Genomic DNA, 20,948 nt, shown 5'->3' on the forward strand with positions numbered 1-20,948 from the left:
CTATCAAGTTGTCCAGTTTGATTTTCTTGAGCGTCAAAAGTAAATTAGCTTAATATGCGGTGTGTGTACACCTATAACGCAAGAATAATTATTTTTATTATGTACTGAATGCTTAGGATACAGCAGAAATGCTAGGAGCTGGCAAAGAGTACGCCAAACCAGAGCCTGTACACGTCCCTTTTCTAGAACTGACCGATGTGGCGCAGGTAGAGTACAGTATGAATCAATATTATTGATTAAGATTGAAACTTATAAGATGCAGCAAATCAAGTAAGGATGTCATTTTTTACATTTGTTCTAATGTCTGTATTAAAGACGCATTAAAAGCTCATAAATAGGACATGCTTTCTATTCTGTTATACAAAGTTAAGCAAGCTTTTCAATACTTTCCAATTGTGCCTTTTGCATCAGCTTCCAGAGAACACCAACTGTCTGACATGCACAGCAGACGGCAGATTTCTAGGCTTGGCTCACACCCAGGGCCTCTCTGTGTGGTGTGCTTCCTCTTTCACCCTGGTTGCAGAATGGCTTCAACCACAGCTGGAATTGATCTTCATCCAGATGATCAGAATGGCTGAGACGACCTCTCTGCTTGGGACCGTGGATGACATGGGTAGAGTGCCACAGACCTGCCACTAATCTAATGCTAAAAATGTCCATTCCTCCTTATCAGTTGTGGTACCTTGCAAAAAAGTATCCACACTTCTTAGTATTTTTCTATTTTCTGGCATTACTGACACATATTTCAACGTAATGCAATAAACAAACAGAAAGTACGCAATTCCAAAAGTGGAAAGTTAACAGAACCTGAGTTTTTAATGTCTTTTACAGATAACAGAGTTTGTATCTGTGTTTAGTTCCCATAAATAAAATCCCTTAAAATGCCTTACATGGGTCTGTTTATAAAATGCATTGAAGTTTTTTGTTGTGGTATGACAAAATATGAAAAAACAACTATAATTTTATTAGACATTGTAGCAGAGCGTTTTCGTCAAATTAATATATTCCTTAAAGACAGCACATGCACTGAGAGTTTCATAAGAATCTTAAAGTTTTCTTTGTTTTTTTTTGTGTCATCTGGAAGTCAATATCTATGTGTTTAATTTCCAGGTGTTGCCAGAGTGTTTGGGTTTCACTCGGACACTGTTCATCTTCTCAGTGTTATCAACGCAATGGTGGGTATATCACTTCCAGCTAGCTATTATTTTGTTGTTTGCTAGCTTCTTTTAGGATATAGTTCTTTTATACTACTTAAGCAAAACCAAGTTAATAAGAACAAATAATTTTTCAGGAAGATGTCACTGTAAGAAGCATTTTTCTGACGTTTGACCTACATGAAAGTGGGCATTACGGAGCTGCATCAGTAAGCTGTAAGTAATTTCTTTCATAGCACAAACACGTATGATTAGACCTTTACATTAAACTGCTGATTTCATTCATCTTTGCAGGCAATGGCGTATTGTGGCTAGAGGTCTATCAGTTTCCTGTAGAGCAATGGCTGAAAGAGCTAGAGACGGTGTCATCACAAAACAAGGTAAAGACCAGTGATCTGTTCTGACCTTGGCTATGTTAGGTAGATTGCAAACTCTTTATACATGGTGCATATGTAATTCTTCTTTGTTGTGAGAAAAGGAACTATTAAGCTTCTTAAAAAGTCTAATCTGGATACCTCAATATCTAACCAACGCTCTTCTGACACTTTATCAATAGATTTACTCCGTATGTACAAGAAACAGAAGAGGTTCTTCAGTTCTTATTGATCACTGAGACAGCATTGGTGAAACATTTAAACAATATGTCTTAATCAACAGTGATTAACTTCTGCATTGGTTTTAGTGGTTGTGTTGTGGTATGACAAAATATGAAAAAACAACTATAATTTTATTAGACATTGTAGCAGAGCGTTTTCGTCAAATGAATATATTCCTTAAAGACAGCACATGTACTGAGAACCTCTGTGGTTTGAGGTTCCACAGAGTTCTATTGTCAAGATGCTTTCATCCAACGATCTCCTCCTGGCCTAAGCTGAGCAGCATTGCGAAATCTCTCACCATTTCTATGCAGATGACACACAACGTAATATTTCTGTCATGGTCACGGTCCCTTAATGAGTGTGTGTGGGTCAGAATTTACTCCAGGTTAATGCAGAAAAGGCAAACATCATTCCAGATTAGCCTAAGGTCTATAAAGCATCCAAGAAACATAGGTGTAGGACCTTTATTTGAACATCCTCCATTTTTTGTTACTAAATCAGCCTTCTACTGTTTTAGAGACATTGGTAGAATGGGCTTATTATCGGTAAAAGAAGTCACACTTTTCAGACACTTTATCAAATCCTCAGGATGAAAATGTAACTAAAGGATCGGGCATGAAATGGTCTCCTTTTACACTGATGATGAAAATCTCTCCACCTACACTTCCAACAGGTAAAAAAATATATATATTTTAAATGTTTTTACTCATTAGAACTTTGATCCACATCTGTTCTTTCAGACTTACGTGACTAATTCGTATATATAAGCACATCTTACAAGTTCTTTGCTGATTTGCAGGAAAGCCATTGGACTTTTTGACACACTGTTTGACTGTCGATATAATCAGGAGCAGTGGTCTTCACAAGGAACAATCCTCCTTCAGTTCAGACGCTGCAACAACAAAGAACACACATGAAAGCCCGAGGTGCGTATAGATTGACACTAATGCGATTAGAATCAGACTGCTTCTCTCTTTTGTAAGGCTGGTTTAAATTTAAAACATATTAAACACATTTTAAAGGCTGCTGCACACAAGCAGCTTTTTTTATGCTTTTGTGTCATTTTCATTGGGCCGAAAGCCTCTAGACTCTAACAATCGTCTTGTTCTGCATTGTCTCTTCCACCAGTTGCACTCAGCACTTTCTCCTGCCTTGCGATGGGCCAACTGGTGACAGTAAAGCAAACCCAGGTTTGGAATTCAAAGGGCGCTTTGTTGCATTCTGTAATAGCTGAATACTGTGATTTATACAAAACAAAACAGAGACATTCACATGCACTCATCATTTTGTGCATGTCATCTCATATCTGTTCATTATTAATCATTAACGTCGATGTTGGCCGTTGTTAGTGAATTTTGAACACATTGTTATTGTTCTGATAAGTAAAATTGGGCTAATATTAATAATCAATTTAATAATGATATCAGATATTCGATTTTAGAAGCAGGAGTGGTGCAGAAGTTTTCATTTTTTTCTAAACTAAATAGCAAATAATTAATGCAAGGTCAAATATCTACAAAAAACACTCCGAATAAAATCTTCCAATGCAAGTAGCAAAGCAGCCAAGAAAAATAGGTACAGAACCTGTATTTGAACATCCTCCAGTTTTTGTTTTTTGTTGCTATATCAAGCTGCTATTATTTTAGAATATTTGAACATTTGACTGCGCTCTCTAAATTTATTTAAATTAGTTGGTTTATTAATGTGAACCAAGCTTCTAAGAAAAGTGTCAACCTTTTTGGATAGGGTTGACGCTGAAGCAACCTCTTTCACCGATGCTAGTTAGCATCTATGCTAACTAGCATGTCAGTTCTTTGCAACGTGCTAAGAAACATTTACCTTCAATTTAGTTGATGTGCATGTATGTATGATTTTAGACCTTTTTATTTTTATTCTATCCTGAAAAAAAATCACATCTATTAACAACCCCCCCCCCCCCCCGGCCCCCCCAAAAAATGATCATGAATGCATCTGTTATTAAAACACCAAACTGAAGCGAACATATCGTTTTTCTCAGCAGGACTCCCTGTGGCTGTCGCTGTGTGGTGGAGTGGATCCACTAGTCTCCTTCAGTATTTGCTGCAAAAAACCCCAAAGAACAAATCAGGAAGAGCATCTAATTATTTATTTATTTAAAATATTAAGAATCTGTACATCTTGTTGTAACAAACACTTGTTTTTTGTTTGTTTATTTTTGAAGCAGATGTGGCACCCGTGCCAGAAATGCTGTGGCCAAATGCAAAGGAAATCCTCTGCTCGGCGGTCAGCAGATGTACTTGCTTAATCGCTCTCGGGCTTGAGGATGCTACTGTGTACATCTGGAACAGACAATCTGGTGAGCAAACCTTACAGAGAATCTCTATTTATTCACCTGGTAGACTGGAGAAAATTATGTTGTTGGGTTTTTTTTGTTTGTTTTTTTTTTTTTGTCCTTTTCAGAAATAACTATTCTCATTGAAATGAAGTTGTCACAATGGCACATTCATGGACATCCAGTCATCTTTAGCTTCAGAGCTAAACTCAGACATCTGTCGTTTTATTGACACATGACAAACGTCTGTTATGATTTAAGCCTTATTTTTGAATTTCAGAAAAGCATTTGATGCTGTCAGTCATCGAATTTTGGTATAAAGGTTGTTTAATTTTTACGACAGAAAATTAGAGCCATGCTAAGAAAAAATAAAAATAAGAAAATAGCGAAAATAAAGTCAAAAAATTGCAAGACTAAAGTCATAATATTGGGGGAATAAATCATATGAGTACATAGCTATAAAGTCATAATGTTATGACTTTATTCCCTTTCAAGTTTATTCTCATAATATTATGACTGTATTCTCATCATTTTATGACTTCATCCTCTTAATTTTAATTATTTTTTATTTTGTAGTTCGGTCCTGGGATTCCACCATAAGTTTTAATCAACTTACTTACTTGATTGCCTTTACAGTTAAACAAAACCTAAACCTATAACCCTGTAGCCCTAACCCTACCCTGGTTAATATTTTCTGAATGACTCAAGAGGTTTTGCTTCTTGGTCTGATGATTCACATTTTGTTATATATGTTTACTTAAGACATAAACATAAACATGTTTATGTCTTAACATAAATATGTTTATGTCTTAAGTAAGGATTGGGGACTGTAGTTAGTAAAATATTTAATTCTTACTTTGTCTTGTCTTCCCATTAGGATCCCCGGTCTCCGTTGTTCTGGTACCAGGAGAAACCATCGCCTTCTCCAGGATACAGTTTGTTGATAACTGGTCTGTTCCTGCTCAGGACTGTGATATCATCGGTACAGAACCGGTCGGTATGCTGGTGTCGTGTAAAAACGGAGCAGTTTACATGGTGACTGCTGGACTAGGCATGCGGTCCAGCACCATCCAGCTCTTCGAAAGGTTACCTAAATTTTACCGATTTAACACTTGCCTACCGAAACAAAATAAATATGATGTGTTGACACATTTATTTTCTATTTAATATCACAGACCAAAAGACAGCAGGGATCTCCCAACTGTTGCTATACCTGTGCCTTTCCTGCAGGCTGTGGTAGGAACACATAATCTGTTGGATGACAAAAATGCACCGTTTTTCAACCAGTATTATTCTGGACTGCTGTATCTATGTACTGCTTCTATTTTCTAGTCACTTATCATGCAAAGAAGTGGGAAAATGTTCCTTACAGAAGCCATCAGCAGAGAAATTGTGTGCTACCTGACTCTTCCGACATCCCACCAAACTGCTTCACTCTACAATCCCATTTATACGATAAACGCCGAACGGCGAGCGCTGTTCATACGAGGTGATTATTACAACCTTGCGTATTGCCTAAAAATCATTCCCACAGCTGAAGGCTTTCATTTGTCTGCCAGGTGACCAGGAAACCAGTGATCTGTTGGACAGCCTAAACCAGAGTCAGCTCTTTGTCTTCTATTTCAGTCAGTCTGACATCATTAAGCCTCACATCGATTGTCCCAGACAGCCAGCAGCATTTCACCATGGTACCCTGGAGGAAATATGCAACATCTATCTTGAGCAAAGGTTAGGTCTCCAGACGGTGGCTGATTTGTCAGTCACCACTGTTGATCTAAATGGAGTCATTTTCAGCTGACGTTTGGGACTTGACCACATTTCACATCATCATTGCTTGGTAATTGTGGTTCACTCTGTCTATATTTAAACACTTTGGAGTGTCTTCTTAAGGTTGACACTCTTGTTTTTGGACTAGGCCACTCCTAAGCATTCATGCTTGCTGGTGTGGTTTGAATATTTGTCCTACTGCATAACCAAAGTGGGTTTGAGCTTCACTTGACGGCTGGACGTTTTTCATTCAGGATTTTCTGGTTGAAAGCAGAACTCCTGCTTCCATGAATTTATGGCAGATGTAATGGAGTGAACACCTTCAAAAAAAAAAAAAAAGTTTGTTTGTCTCCACAGAATGTTTTCTCAAAAGTCATCAAGATGTTCTTGGCAAACATGAGAGGGACCTTTGGGTTGTTTTTTTGTGGTTTTCACTTTGGGACTCTCCTATGTGTGCCGTTTCTGCCCAGTCTCTCTTTCTTATTACTGAATCATCATAAATGCTGACTTTCATGCGGAAAGTGAGGCTTGCAAGCTGTCTGGCCTTATGAGTGAGACGTCGATGTACTTACAGAGTAATTTTGGTCTGAAGGTTCACCCCTGCTCTCTGGTTTCTTTGTGGATCATGACTTTCCGTGTGATTTGATGGAATCCCAAAGCCTTAAAAACAACTTTATAAACCTCAACAAAGTTGTGCGTAGACTTTGTTTCTCGTCTGCTCTTGATTTCTTTTTCGCAGTGGGGAAAGATGTGCCGATTCTCTTTAGATCTTTTAGCCTACTTCATGTTGATAGGGGCTATTTAAGTCACTTTGAACAGGTCAATTTAACAAGGGGGTGATTTCTTCACATAGAGTCAAGTTGGTTTGAATACATTTTAGCAAAGAAAAAAAAAGTGTTGGTCTAGTTTATCTTTGATTTTACTATCATTTGATGATCTGAAACATTAAAGTGTGGCAAAAAACGACAACCAGAAGGACCCTGTAAAGGAGCAAACATTGCATCACAACTCTGTATGCATATATATACAAATGTTTACAGATTTTATTCCCAGAATGAATCAGATCAAACAACAGGCATGTCACATATTTACACTGCAGCTGCTTTCTCCTGTTTGTCTCCGCAGAGCGCAGTCTGTGGAAGAAAGGAACAAAGCTCTTGAACAAACATGGGACAAGATGCAGGAAACCGCGTCGGCGTTGCAGCACGCACATCGGAGCCACAAACATCACAAGAACGTCAACAAATGAGTTACTGATAGGATGTGAAATATGATATTTTTATTTCTTCAGAGCCACCTACTTTTGTTTCGCTGTTCTCAGCACTTGTTTGAACTCAGTAGCAGCACAGGAGCCATCAGCTAGTCTGAGTCAGACACAGTGGATTCATTTCATTTGTAGCTACTGACAGATTAGAATTTGCAAAACGTTGCTCACTTTCATAAAACTTATTTTTTAAGAATAAAACGGCTGAAAGAAGAAAAAAAAGACTGCATCCTGAAGCTTTGCTCCGTATTTAGTATCAGGGTTGGGCGATGCGGCTTAAAAATAAAAACAGATTTTTTTTTTCATGCAAGATTCAGTTTCTGATTTTGTTAGATTTTTTTTTGTGTGTGTGTTTTATTTTCTACAAAAAGAAATCTCAAATGACAGGAAATATTTTCAAAAAGTGGCTTTTATCTCAATCATCCTTTATGTGAGTTGAATGACGGAGTGCCAGGGCCAGGCTACGAGATTGCTTGTCTAATTAAGAGAAGATAGCAGAATAATACTGGCAGAATAAAGACGCAAAAAAAAGTAACTTAAAAAGAAATAGCTTCAGTGATACATTTTTTGTTGATTTTTGTGGTGGAGTACTCGGAAAATGACGGCTTTGTTATCCTAATATTGCAACTTTGTTCTGATAATATTAAGACTTTTATCTTGTATCGTTTTGACTTTATTGTCACATGACTTTATTTTCTTATTACTACGACTGTATTCCCATAAATTTAACACTTTATTCTAGTTAAAAAATACATTTTAGCTTGACCTTTATATTTCGTCATAGAGTTGACCTGAACTCAAAGTCCAAATAAATAGAAGCTGACAAAATAAGGTGGCGCCGCCGACATCACTTTGAACTATAGAAACCCAAAGAATGCATTGGTGGGGGGGGGGGGGGGGAATCCAGCCTTCAAAAAGCAAAAATGTGACTGGTTGATCAAATCGAATTATCGCCCAGCCCTGCTTCTCATCATGTTTCTCACAAGATGCTCTCTGGACTGGACTGCTGGAGATCTCTGTCCTCTGCCAGAAAGCTGCTGCTTAGTGAGGGAGGCTCTGCTTTCCTGTGGCTGTCGCTGCAAAGCACCAGCTTTTCCTGGCTGAGGCGCCTCAACTCTCTCCTCAGGGACAGCGAGAGGGCCGGCGATGTGAATGATCCAGTTAAGACGGTGGTGTTCTCCGCGTCGCCGGCGGAGGCGGAGTTGGGGTAGTACCTCCGGAGCCCCTTCCTGAAGTGGATGGTGAACAAGCCGTAGATCAGAGGGTCCAAGCAGGCGTTTACCAGCCCGAAGATGAACAGGATGTGGGTCAGCGAGTGGGACACCTTGTCCTCCAGGTGGTCGGGAAAGAACCAGTACCAGAGGCCCAGCAGGTAGTACGGAGTCCAGCAGACGATGAAAGACGAGACGATCACGACGCTCATTTTTAACGTTCTCATCCGGGCCTTGGGGATGTTGTTTTTGGAGCACCTCAGATGTACTCCGCTGGTGGGCACTGGGGAGAGACGAGACTGGAGGTTTAGAATGAGACAGACAGGTTTACTGTGGTGTAAGATTTGTTGAACAAAAAAAAACAAAAAACATGATTGTTTGTTCTATGAGCAGGACATCAGGTTATTTCAGAAGTGGTGCAGTGATGAAATGAGAGCTACTTTGTAGAGGTAAACTAAAGTAATTTTATTCATGCAGCACATTTTCAGCAACAAACCAGTTGAGGCCTCAAAGCTGCAAAGTCAAATACACTGCTCAAAAAAATAAAGGGAACACTCAAATAACACATCCTAGATCTGAATGAATGAAATATTCTCATTGAATACTTTGTTCTGTACAAAGTTGAATGTGCTGACAACAAAATCATACAAAAATCATCAATGAAAATCAAATTTATTAACCAATGGAGGCCTGGATTTGGAGCCACACACAAAATTAAAGTGAAATGTTCCCTTTATTTTTTTGAGCAGTATATAACTTTTATAAACAATGTTTTATTTTTTTTTTTACATATTTGTTAAAACTGTTTGTATAATCGCCCAGTCCTGAAACAGATAATCTGCAAAAAAACAAAAAAAAGAAAAGAAAATCGAGCTCCTCTTCCTTCTCCCTGTGCTCCCAGTACCAGATAGAATCAACCAATCAGAGCCAGGAGGAGGGTCTTAATGTTGTTAATCATGCTCATGTACACCCCTCCTTACTCTCTGCTGCTCTACATGAACAAAACCTTGTGAAATTGTTCATCTTACCCTAAGTTAGAGAATAAAAGCAGGTAATTTGCATCCAGTCTGTTTTTTAGGTTAGTGGTTGTTTGGGTTTTGATCATTTCCTTGTTCATTTATGTTCTATAGGTCATATTCAGTTAATTTTTCTGTTCATTATTGTTAGAAAGATGTTGCCATTTTAGTTAATTTCTTTTGTTGCTCTGTTTTTAGTGCAATTAAATACATTTTCCTAAAGCTGCGTTAGTCATTTCTCCTCGGTTTGTAGCTCCTTTTGAGTCTAAGCAAAGTAATTCTAAGCTTTGCTTCCAGTAATTTCGCTCTCATATATTCCGTAAAATAAACAAGTCTCCGCCACGTTTCACTACTACTGTTTATGCGAGGAGCGGCCAAATGTGCCTTACAAGTCGTAATTGGGATTAGTCGGAGTTGCTCCCTGACTTCGGAAGGCGTTCCAGTTGATTTTTCCGACTGGGAAGCCTAAGTTCAGCTCCGTTTGTGTTAACCGTCTCCCTCCTTCAGTTTTCATGCTTTACGTTCTTCCTCGGCTGCTCCACATATCCTCAGATGAATTCATTCGTTTCCTTCGTCATGCTAGAGCCGTGTCAGCTCCCTTGCAGAAAGCGTTGCCGGTGCTATCTTTTTTTTGGGAACGTAGCGAGGCAAACCGATTCACTCAAGTTCAGACTTACGGTTGTCCTTTTTCAGCCGTTTGGAGATCTCGTGGAAGATCCTGGCGTAGCAGGTGATCATGATGACCAGCGGCAGCAGGAACAGGCAGGAAAAGGTGAACATGTTGTAGGCCGTCTCGTGCCAACGCGTGGCAAAGCTTCCCCACGTGGTGCACTGGGTGAACTTCTCAGGATGGACGATGGTTACGTTGTGAAACAGGAAGATCTGAGGAGGAAAGTCATTTTAGTCAGTTGAAATGACTGGTCCAGCATTATGTTTTTTTTTTTATTGTTTTCTAATTTCATAATTCACTGGTGTGTTCACATGCTTCGCCTGGGCAAACAGGAGTGAGATCTGTCTCACCAAGGAGCTCAAAGGTCGTGTGGATTGATAGGAACTTCCATAACTGGTGTGTAAAATAGTTGCAGCTCGTACTGCGATCTGCTGCCAAGTCCAACATGGACCATTGTCTTCTTAAATGATTTTATTTCTCTGTGACAGATTGTTTTCCTACTTCTTCACCTGTGACACACTTAGCTTCACTTTTTGTCTTCTTTTTCAAGGCTAAATGAAAATGTGGCGCAACCCGAGGATTTATGCTAACAGTCACTGCTGTGAAATCTCCACTGGCAGGGTGAATCTGTGTGGGAAAAGTAGCAGGGTGCAACTTTCCTCTCTTTTTCATGGCATAACCCAACAGCAGTCTAACACCCCATAGCTCCTCACTATGAATCATACCAGCCATAAAGTTGGGAGAGGCTGTGGTTTGGTTTATTTACCTCATAAAAACTCAAGAGTGGACATTTTACAGTATCCTGCAGATTTATTCATGCTTTTCATCTTTTCTTAACAACATCAGTTGATATATTTTATTGGGATTAAATGTGAGAGGTCTTTTTTTGTCTTTTTTGACAAGCAAACACTGAACAGCTTAGGGTGATTTCAGCCTCCCATGACTTAATACTTAATCCACCTTTCACTGTGTTTTTGATGTCTGTCAGATTTATACATCTAGAGACTGAATTTTTTTTGCCCAAATAGTTTAAACTCAGACAAATTTCCAGTCTGAGTCTTTGAAAAATGATTTTTGAGTCTTTCTGGATTTTGGTCTAGACTTTGACTGGGACATTATAACACAGGAATATGCTTTTCCAAACAGAACTACTCAACAAGTTGACCAGAACAGTCTGGGTGAAAACTTTATTTTTTATTTTTTTATTTTTTTTTTTGTACTTTATCGCTCCTAAGCAATGAGATCTGGAACATTGTTTATGTATAACTCTGAAAATACCTTCAGAGAATATCACTGCAAAATCAAACACAACGCTTGACTTGAAATGAAAAGTTTGCGTTGATATGCTGGCTAAAGATTTCCGCTTCTGCGACATCTGCTCAAAGGAAACTGTTCCAAGATCTTGTAGTTTATTCAGATGGAGCTTTGTAGGTCCAGCTTGTGCCGACATGTCATTTCAGAAAGAAAAGATTCCCAACTTTCAAAAAGCCAAACATCTTCAGGGTTTATTTTATTTTTTTTTTTGGGTAGTCATGAGCTTTGACATTTCACATGGTAACTGGAGCATGATATGCCGTTTCTGTGACTTTGGGGATCTTCTGTTCAGAGTTACATCATTTGACCTCAAGAGTGAACATCATAGGGAATCCAACTTTGCTAAGAATCACAACTTTCATATCTGTTATTTTACTCCAGAATAATCCTTCTCATTCCTGCTCTACACTCTAAAATTTGTATTTTGAGCTAATCAGCAGTTTTTAGATTTATACTTCCATTAGTTTATTGTAAAACTCTAAAATATATTATGCTCTATTGCTTTAATGCCTTTTCTAGTGCTTTCATTTTCTTGATGCCTAAAATAATCGAACTGAAACTGATTTGTGTTGCCTTAAAAAAGTATGCATACCCTCAAAACACTATTTTTATTTAGATTTTATGCGCCACAACAATACAAAGTTGCGCACAACTTGAGCGTAGTGAAATGGTCACATGCTTTTTGAGCATTTTTCAAATAAAGATCTGAAAGGTGTGGCATGCATTTGTATTCAGCTCATTTAAAGATGGAGCCTGATACCAAACTTCGTGACGGGTTTAAGTCATGCACCGTACCAATACGGCCTTTGCAGAAGAGTGTCGAAAAGAAACAACGTTTCTGGGTGTGCGTGTCTTATCTACAAACAGACGTCACACTTTTCCGATTTCAGTTGTAACCTTTGAAAACTGTTTCCTTTTTGCTGCATGCTACTTTGTGTTGTTCTGTTATCAGTGTTGTGTTCAAGACCACCTAACCCGAGACCAAGACAAGACCAAGACCAGAGTGTATCGAGACCGAGACAAGACCAAGACTTTTGGGGTCCGAGACCAAGTCAAGACCAAGACCGAGGAAAGTCGAGACCGAGTCAAGACCAAGACCAGCGGCCCGCGCTACATGACACAATAAAATGTAAAATATGATCGAAATTGCTTCTCAAAATAATCTGAAAGATCCATATTACCATAAAACACCTAGATATTAAATACTTAATACATTTTACCAATATTAAATATTCCATTTATGTGCTAAAAAGTGTGATGGTCTCGTGCCATCCCTAAAAACATAACGCCCTGGGCATTTGCCCATATTGCTCATATAAGAAACCACCACTGTCTGCACCATTAAACATAGCAATTGAGGCAATGCCCTGATGGTAAATAACGCTCAACCATGAACACTGACCAAGGAGCAACAAGCAAGAAGTAACCAAACAGAAGGCGCTCATAGTGACTGTTTTCACTCTCTATCCCAGTACATGAAGCCAGGTAGTCTGACACCATGGCAGACATTACAGCTGCCACTTTGAACAAAAACAATCAAAGAGCAATGTGCATGCTCTGCGTGCTCTTTCGTTCTTGTGTTTTAGTTATTTGTTAATTTAAATATCAATGTACATAATTAAATAAAATAATGATGCAGTGTACACAGAACAAAGAACGGGTGTTCTGTCAGGTCAGATCGTCATACGCTTAGCACGAACTTGCGGTGTTTTGTCAGATCAGCATACGTTGTCAGATAGTCGTACGCTTAGCTCAGACATGCATACACTGTCATTACCATATGATTTTATTTAATCAGCAACATAGAATAATGACGTAGATCATCATACACTTGGTTATTAACAGTTGTATGGCATCCAGCTGCAGCCAGACCTGCTTTAAACACATTTTGAAACCACGACAACGCATGTATATCCATCTAGTTATCACATTATGTCATATTAGAAACAATTTAATTACTTATTTTCGTCATAACTTGTTGCGTATACTGACAACTACACTGACGGTCGGACTTAATGCGCATGCGCTGGCATGGTACTCACTGCATGTATGCTATTCTGACAGCATATGGCTATGTGATAGAACAACGGCTATATCTGTCAGACACGTCATTACCATAAGATTTTATTTAATCAACAACATAGAATCATGACGTAGGTCGTCATACACTTTGTTATTAACAGTTGTATGGCATCCTGACTTAGCGGTTAAGTGAGTTTTACACGGGCGTGTGTTGTAGCTGACTCCAGCTGCAGCCAGACCTGCTTTAAATACACTTTAAAACCATGACAACACATGTATGTCTATATAGTTATCATTGAAAACAATTTAATGACTTATGTTCATCATAACTTGCTGCATATGGTGAACTGACAACTCCTCTGATGGTCGGATTTCTTAATGCTTAATGCATGTATGCTATCTTGACAGCGTATGGCTATCTGATAGAACAACGGCTCTCAGTGAGTGACACTCCAGTCCTATCTAATAAGTAAAGAGCCGTGGAGAAGAATCGACTGTTTCTGAATGTCACCTCACTATATTACAGACTTTTGGACATAGCGTTGTCCCATATATGCGACAAGTCAGTCAACACCTCCGCACAATAATTCAGCACAGTGAGTGATAACATTTTTCATCACAATGCTTATGTGTCTCTATACAGCTAGCTTTGCTAACATCACGTCAACGGAGCTTACCTTCTTTGAGCTACTTTTCTAAGTGACGAAAAAAGTTAGACGTTGTCCCCACCGTCTGTGAAAGCGAAGCGCTGCTGAGTTAGCTGTGGCCATCAGATTTCTTACTATTTATGCAGCGCTATTATATTACTGACGATTAGACAAACATTTTCTGCCGCTGAGAGGAAACCACTGCGCGTGTCCTGGAGCGCCGCGCGCGAGTGAAAGGTGGGGAGGGGAGGGGGAGGGAGAGTAAAAGGTGGGGAGGGGAGGGGGGAGTAACAGAAACACGTGGTTGCTTGGATTTTAATCGGTGCGTTTTGCATCCACTGAAAACAAAGATGTTAACAAAGTGGACAGAATGCTGTACGTTTAGTGAAATTTTCACAGTTGCGGTCTTGACTGGTCTTGAAATAAAATGCCGAGTCCTCAGCGCCCGAGACCGAGACAAGACCGAGACCAAATGCGGTCGAGTCCGAGACGAGACCGAGACCATCAAAAAATGGTCTTAAGACCGGTCTTAAGACCAAGACCAACTTCGAGTACCACAACACTGTCTGTTATATAAAATCTCTGTTGCAGTTCTGTAAAATGGATTGAGGTTTGTGCAAAAAAAGTTTTTAACATTTTTTCAAGGCACTTCCTTTGTCGGTAAGCTGACATTTATTGGTCTGATGCTGATAACTAAGGCAGATAAAGCGCAATTAGTGCAGACTTCCATCGATAACTAACCACTGGTTACCTGAACGCATGGGATTTGATTTGGTAGTTAGAAGGTGGTTAAAGATTAGCTCAAATAGAAATCTTTAAAATCACATGCACATAGGCCTGAAATGATTAATTATTGCAATAATTATCAACTAATTTAGATGAATCATTAACTACAGTATAAAGACTCAAAAAAGAACAACACACTCAAAAGCAGTAATTAAGCCAAAACTGTATAAAACATTTGTACATTTGCATTTGTAGTCTGTAAATATTTCTTAACCAGAACTCCTCAAGGAGACCAGTTGTGTTGTTATCTTTTTCATCCATCCATCCATTTTCTGTATACCCTTGTCCCTTAGTGGGGTCCGGAGGGTTGCTGGTGCCTATCTCCAGCTAACGGGGCGACAGGCGGGGTCACCCTGGACAGGTTGCCAGTCTGTTGCAGTGTTATCTTGTTCAAATTCTATAAAATACAAAATCTCCTATTAAGCACATTTTGCTATCCAATTATAAATCATTTAACGTAAAAATGAATCAATAAATCTACAATTTGTTTATGTGCATCTTTAATGTATTTCTAATATTTTACATAAAAAAGCCTTAAGTGGTTAAAAGAAATATCTGCAGAATGGGCCAATATTTTTTTCCATCCGATTAATCAATTAATCATCTGAATAATCGGTTACTAACACAATTGACAGTTCCAGCCCGACATGCACAGTAAAACCAAAACACCTTTTAGACATATTTGGCTTTCTGAGAGTGAAGTAACTAAACGGTACGTCTAAAAATACATGAGCGCTGACATCAGACCTGACCTTTTAGCCATGTTGCCTTCCAAGCAGGACTGACCTTACCTGAGGGATCGAAAACACCACACTCATTCCCCACGCTACCGCCAGCATGATCTTGTTCCTCATCCGGGCCTTGTTGATCGCCAGAGGGTTGAGGATGGCGGCCTGCCTGTCCAGACTGATCACCACGGTGACGAAAGCGCAGGAGTACATGGCCAGCAGCTTCAGAAACATCAGCAGCCTGCATGCAAAGTCCCCAGCGAGCCACTCGACGGTGATGTTCCACGCCGCGTCCACAGGCATCACCACGAAGGTCACCAGCAGATCGGCCACGGTCAGGTTGATGATCAGCACCCTGACGTGGGATTTCCGCTTCCCGTCCCTGTGCGCCGCCCACAGCACGGCCAGGTTGCAGAAGGCCGACATGCCGCACAGGATGAACGTGATGATGACTCTTATTTTGGCCGCTGTGGTGAAGGTGGGGAGCTGCGGGACGTCCTCCGCGACTGTCAGGTTGGAAGCGGCCAAAGAGCAGTTGGAGGTGACGTTGACGTGGAGGTCCGCCACCGGGTCACGCATGGTCATTGCGGACTCACACGGAATGGAGTTCATTTCCTGTACCTTTGGGAGGAGGAAGCATTTCGACCGTTGTCTGCAACGAGAAGGATAAAAAGAGGGATTCAGCACAGGTACCAGTGGAGGAGCAGGAAGCATGTGCACACAAAGCTACAAACATGCCATGAATAACTACTGAAGAGGAGACACAAGGAGTAAATGACCAAACTGGGACATTTTTGAGGCCATACAATATAAAAATTGATTTTTATATAATATTAAACATTGGTCATTATAATTATTTACCTTAATCAAGAGTTCTAGCTTCTAAATAGAATTATTACTGAAACGATTAATCATGATTAATTATGATTAATCACAATTAATAGCGATTAATCACAATTAATAGCAATTAATCTGATTAACTATGATTAATCGTGATTAATCACAATTAATCATGATTAATCTGATAAATCATGACTAATAACAATTAATCATGGCTAATCTGATTAACCATGATTAATCACAATTATTTGTGATTAATCTTGATTGATCTGATTAATTACGATTAATCATGATCAATCAATTGATCAATTAATCACAATTAATTAATTTATTAATTGATCACAATTACTAATTGTGATTAATCACATTTAATTAATTTATTGTGATTAATTGATCAATTGATTAATCATGATTAATATTGATCAATTATCAAGATAATCGTCAACTAATGTAGTCATTGATTAGCCGCAGCCTCTTCATCATGTGACTGTTGTTGCCAGCAGCTTAGCAGAGGTTGTCAGGGGAAGTGCTGACACGCCAGTTTGTTGGAACAGATGGGAGTTTATGCTTTAATCACAAACCTGCGCTTACATGAGTGAACAAATTAGATTCGCATCAGACCAATTTTGTTGAGCATGTGAAATTTTAAACACAGATTGGAATGTAACAGATTTATCTCAATAACTTTACTAAATGAAAAATAAGTAAAATAAATGTCCACACAGAAATGTTTATAAAACTGAGATGTGAAACATGGAGAAAAACTAATCAGGTAGAAATACTCTAAGAGGTTTTATGTATCTGCTTTATTGAGCTGAGTGCACATGCAGGAAACACTTTCTAGATTTTATTTTTTTATTAAGCATTTTGAGAACCATGTTTCATTTTCCTTCAGCTCCAAAATCACATCTTACTGTGTGTTGGCGAGTTGAATAAATTTGTTATAGAAAATACTGTGACCTTATTGGTTCTTAGAGAACAGGTTACATTCAGCATCGAGAAATTGCGTGATGAAATAAATTTTAAAAATGACAAACAAAAAAAACTACATCAGATATTTCAAAGCTGTGCTAAGTCACTTTTGCATCTGATGGTTTTTAAACAACTTGGTTGCTTTATTTTGAATTGTAACATTATCCCACTCTGTGTTACTACATGTAGATCTACGTACAAACATAGCACTGCAGCCAGACTCTAATATCTACATGGATGCAGACATACAGTTCAGACTACATGTGTAACATTTAACGTCCTGAAGATATTTTCTTTCCACTTCTGTACTCCCACACCCAATTACCGACCGCTGACTCTCTCCACAGATGGCATTTTATTGCTCATCCACCAGGAAATTCCTAACGGAGAAATGCTTCTGTTGATCATTTTTAGCATTTCTAATCTTAAAGCAAATGAGAAAACAGACAAACAAAAATGTTTACTGCACAGAATGCATTTTTGCAATCTATCCCAAACAGAAACAAAATATCGAAAAGGGGAAATAAAACTTAAGCTTACCGTGGACGGAGGCTGTGAGGAACAGGAATGTTTGGAAATCTGTGAGGAAAGACATGCTAACGCTCTCCTGGAGAACCGCAGCGGGTCACTGTGAGCTCCTCTGCAGCTTCTGCTGCACCTTTATCTGAACATCCATCCATCATCAGAGCTGCTTCACCTACGGAGGAGTGGTCTTAACGCCAGCTCCTCACACTAACTCTCTCTCTCTTTCTCTCTTTTTCTCTCTCTCTTGTACTGGTGGATAAATCCTTTTATACCGAATGGGGAGCAACAAATGTAGCTAGCTGGTTTAAAAGGAAGACAATAGAGGTTATTTTCTTAACATGTCATTTTTTCCCTGTGGGTTTTACTGTTAGCCAGTACAGCAGCTTTAAATATATTTTTTGCAGCCATTGGGACTGTTAAGTTAATAATCTCACTTCCTCCTAACTTTTCTTTTGAAAATATCATAGAAAATGTGTTGTCCCCCTTCTCCAGAGATTATATATGACATATTTAAGTAATGGCTGACTTCCAAAACTGATTTTGCTTTTATATATTCCACCTTAAAAGTTTTTTCCCCTCAAACATAAATACAGGTTTTTATGATGTACTTCTTTCAGAAATACGTTTTTCATCCCTCTGGAAATTTAAGTGAGGCGACTTCATTTTCAAAAACATCGCACCAACATGAATATTTTGTCAGTTTTATTTTTTTATTTTTGTTTTTGTTCCCAATCTGTGGCAGGAAATACATTTCTATTCAACCAAGTGTTCAATGATATCTCATTGAACATGTCTGAGCAAAGCTTAATTACTGGGGTCTGTTTCCATGGTGATATCCTCGTTTATTTCAAGGAGATGTAACAGAGATTAATTAAATCCACGTTCCTTTTTATCCCAAACACATTCCTTATCTTCACTCTGTTCACTCTGAGGAACGCCAGACCTCCGAGGGCCACGGTGGAGTCTGTTAGCACTCTATTTAGAGGATGATGTCACTCAGGGTTGTGCTCTTTTTGTTTTTCTAATGTCACACATTTTCATCCCTTTATGCTTTTGGTTTGATCAATCAACAAAAACAACCAATGTCACGTTCAAAGGTTTTTGTATTTTTTTTTCTGTTTCAGTAAGTACAACTCTTCTTCACCTGACATAAATTGGACTCTAGCAGGCAGACATGAACATTTCTCATCTTTGCATCTGCAAATTGAACCCAAAAGTGAACCAAGTCCATAACTATTTTCCTAATATCTTAGCTGATTTTTTTTCTTATTATGTTTTCTTATATCCTGTAAAATTGCATCCCGTCGTTTTAAGAGGTTGGTTAATTTTAGATAAATCATGGATAAAACTTTCTCAACATTTTACACCAACTCGTTTTATTTTTGTACTTTTATTTTCATCATTCACATTAAAACACATTTAAAATAAATACACTTGTAAACCTGCCAATGTTAATCCCTGGAGTGGGGATCATTTCCCTTTAGATTGCAGTTTTATATTTGGTTTATGCATTTCATTGGTAATGAACTTGCTGACATTAGCTAAATTAATGAAGAATTTACTAATGCGTTTAATTTAATTACGCTCAGTACACAAACACTCTGAATGTGACGGTGCCGTAAAATCAAATTCTAGACTGTTAATTTAAGAAAAGCAACAATAAATCACCTGATATTTAAAAACAAAACAACATCGTTAAATAATTTGCAGATTATTAATCTCTTTCAAAGAGCTGTGAGAGCAATATTCTGTCTCGCTTTTCTTCTCCCGTCCTTGTCGGCAGAATCTGTTGAGCTGGATTTGTTTTGATTAAATGATGGCCAAATCACAGCCAGGAAGGAAAGAACACACTGACCCAAACAGGATGTTTTGTTTGCCATTTTCTTCCGGCTTCATTCATCAAGTAAATCATGAATGAAACACAATACTCTACAGCACACTCAGACTTTTAAAGAGCAGGCAAACTTTAGTACCTTAACAATTTGTTGCCCTCTTTACCAACAGGACAGAACTTAATTTTCTGCCATGACATTCGATAAGTTCATGTAGCGTAATTTTTTAAATATTTCTTTGCAAATTACCAACCACCATAGTAAATACGTCATGGAAAGTGAAAAAGAATAGATTAAAATTAGAAAATTGAATATTGTGAAAAAAAGTATAGTTTTGAAGTTTTATAGAGATTTATTACACAGGGAGTAAACCATGTTAAGCTTGTAATACTTGTTATTTGGATTACAGCAAATCTGTATTATTTGGCGTCAAGAGCCACTACAGCCAGACGAATCCGCCACACTGGCTGCAAATGTCACGTTCCTCATGTCGAGCTACTGCTGAGCCACGGATAAAGTCAAATGTGGTTTCATCCGGTTCTTTTTCTCCTGAGGAGAAAAGAAACTGGACTGTTCCATTGTGGTTCAAAGCTCTCTTATCAGATGAAGGTAAAGTTTGCATTTCATTTGTTGAATCCTTGTTGCTTGAAGTCCAGTCAGAAGTTTCAAGTCAGTGATGGTTTGGGGTGCCAAGCCACCATGTTGAGTATTCATAGAAATGAACATAGTTCTCAGAAGGCGGACATTTTTGTTTGAAAACATCCTGTTTATTGATTGTATGAAACATTCTAATTTTCGAACACTAAATTTCCTTTCTTTTTTATTATTTCTTGTTATTTGTAAGTCATAATCAACATTACAAGAAGGAACAGATTGAAATATTTCCCTCTTTGTAGAATGAACCTATATAAGTTAAAAACTACTGAATGTTTTTTTTTTTGATATTCAAACTTTCGACCTGTGCTTGTGTGAGTTCGAGCTGTGAGCATAATAATAGTTTAGTTTCCAAAGCGATGCTCCTGCTGATCTGTACTGAAGATGGTTTACCGGCTCTGTTTGTTAATTTCTCCGCATTCTGAGCTTCCCATGGAAATGCAGTCAGGTGAAGTCGGTGAATCCGACATATCGGGTTTACCAGCATCTGTTCCCATCAGAGACAGGCGAGCAGGCTGGCTTTTAACTAATTGGTGTGGAGATTTAACGGGTCACCGTTCAGAGCAGGAGCGCTTCCCTCTGTTCTCTGTCCGGTTTACAGGACTATTTGGATCAGTTAAAAAGTAACACAACATC

General features: G+C 38.6%; 2 protein-coding genes across 3 annotated transcripts; one reads left to right on the plus strand and one right to left on the minus strand.

Annotated features, from left to right (window-relative positions):
• Positions 1 to 122: 122 nt before the first annotated feature.
• On the plus strand, positions 123 to 7,080 carry wdr93 (WD repeat domain 93). The gene is made up of 15 exons (XM_088004141.1): positions 123 to 206; positions 412 to 613; positions 1,111 to 1,175; positions 1,292 to 1,370; positions 1,449 to 1,534; positions 2,342 to 2,426; positions 2,553 to 2,679; positions 2,882 to 2,943; positions 3,771 to 3,857; positions 3,954 to 4,088; positions 4,942 to 5,149; positions 5,240 to 5,300; positions 5,397 to 5,553; positions 5,624 to 5,792; positions 6,957 to 7,080. Exons 1-15 carry the CDS (start codon positions 129 to 131, stop codon positions 7,078 to 7,080), a joined length of 1,725 nt encoding a protein of 574 aa, XP_087860267.1. The 5' UTR covers positions 123 to 128.
• On the minus strand, positions 6,857 to 17,963 carry LOC106916690 (gonadotropin-releasing hormone II receptor-like). Of its 2 annotated transcripts, XM_014985150.2 has the most exons (4): positions 17,842 to 17,963; positions 15,553 to 16,141; positions 10,000 to 10,204; positions 6,857 to 8,589 (listed from the first exon to the last, which is right to left on the minus strand). In XM_014985150.2, the coding sequence occupies exons 2-4, from the start codon at positions 16,099 to 16,101 to the stop codon at positions 8,075 to 8,077; spliced, it is 1,269 nt and encodes a 422-aa protein (XP_014840636.1). In that variant the 5' UTR covers positions 16,102 to 16,141; positions 17,842 to 17,963; the 3' UTR covers positions 6,857 to 8,074. The 2 variants fall into 2 exon arrangements, with proteins under 2 accessions (XP_014840636.1, XP_014840635.2); XM_014985149.2 differs by lacking the exon at positions 17,842 to 17,963 and having other exon boundaries at positions 15,553 to 16,194.
• Positions 17,964 to 20,948: the final 2,985 nt, after the last annotated feature.

Source organism: Poecilia mexicana, unplaced genomic scaffold (assembly GCF_051168715.1).
Source record: "Poecilia mexicana isolate PSO_F unplaced genomic scaffold, ASM5116871v1 scaffold_3, whole genome shotgun sequence".
NCBI lineage: Eukaryota > Metazoa > Chordata > Actinopteri > Cyprinodontiformes > Poeciliidae > Poecilia > Poecilia mexicana.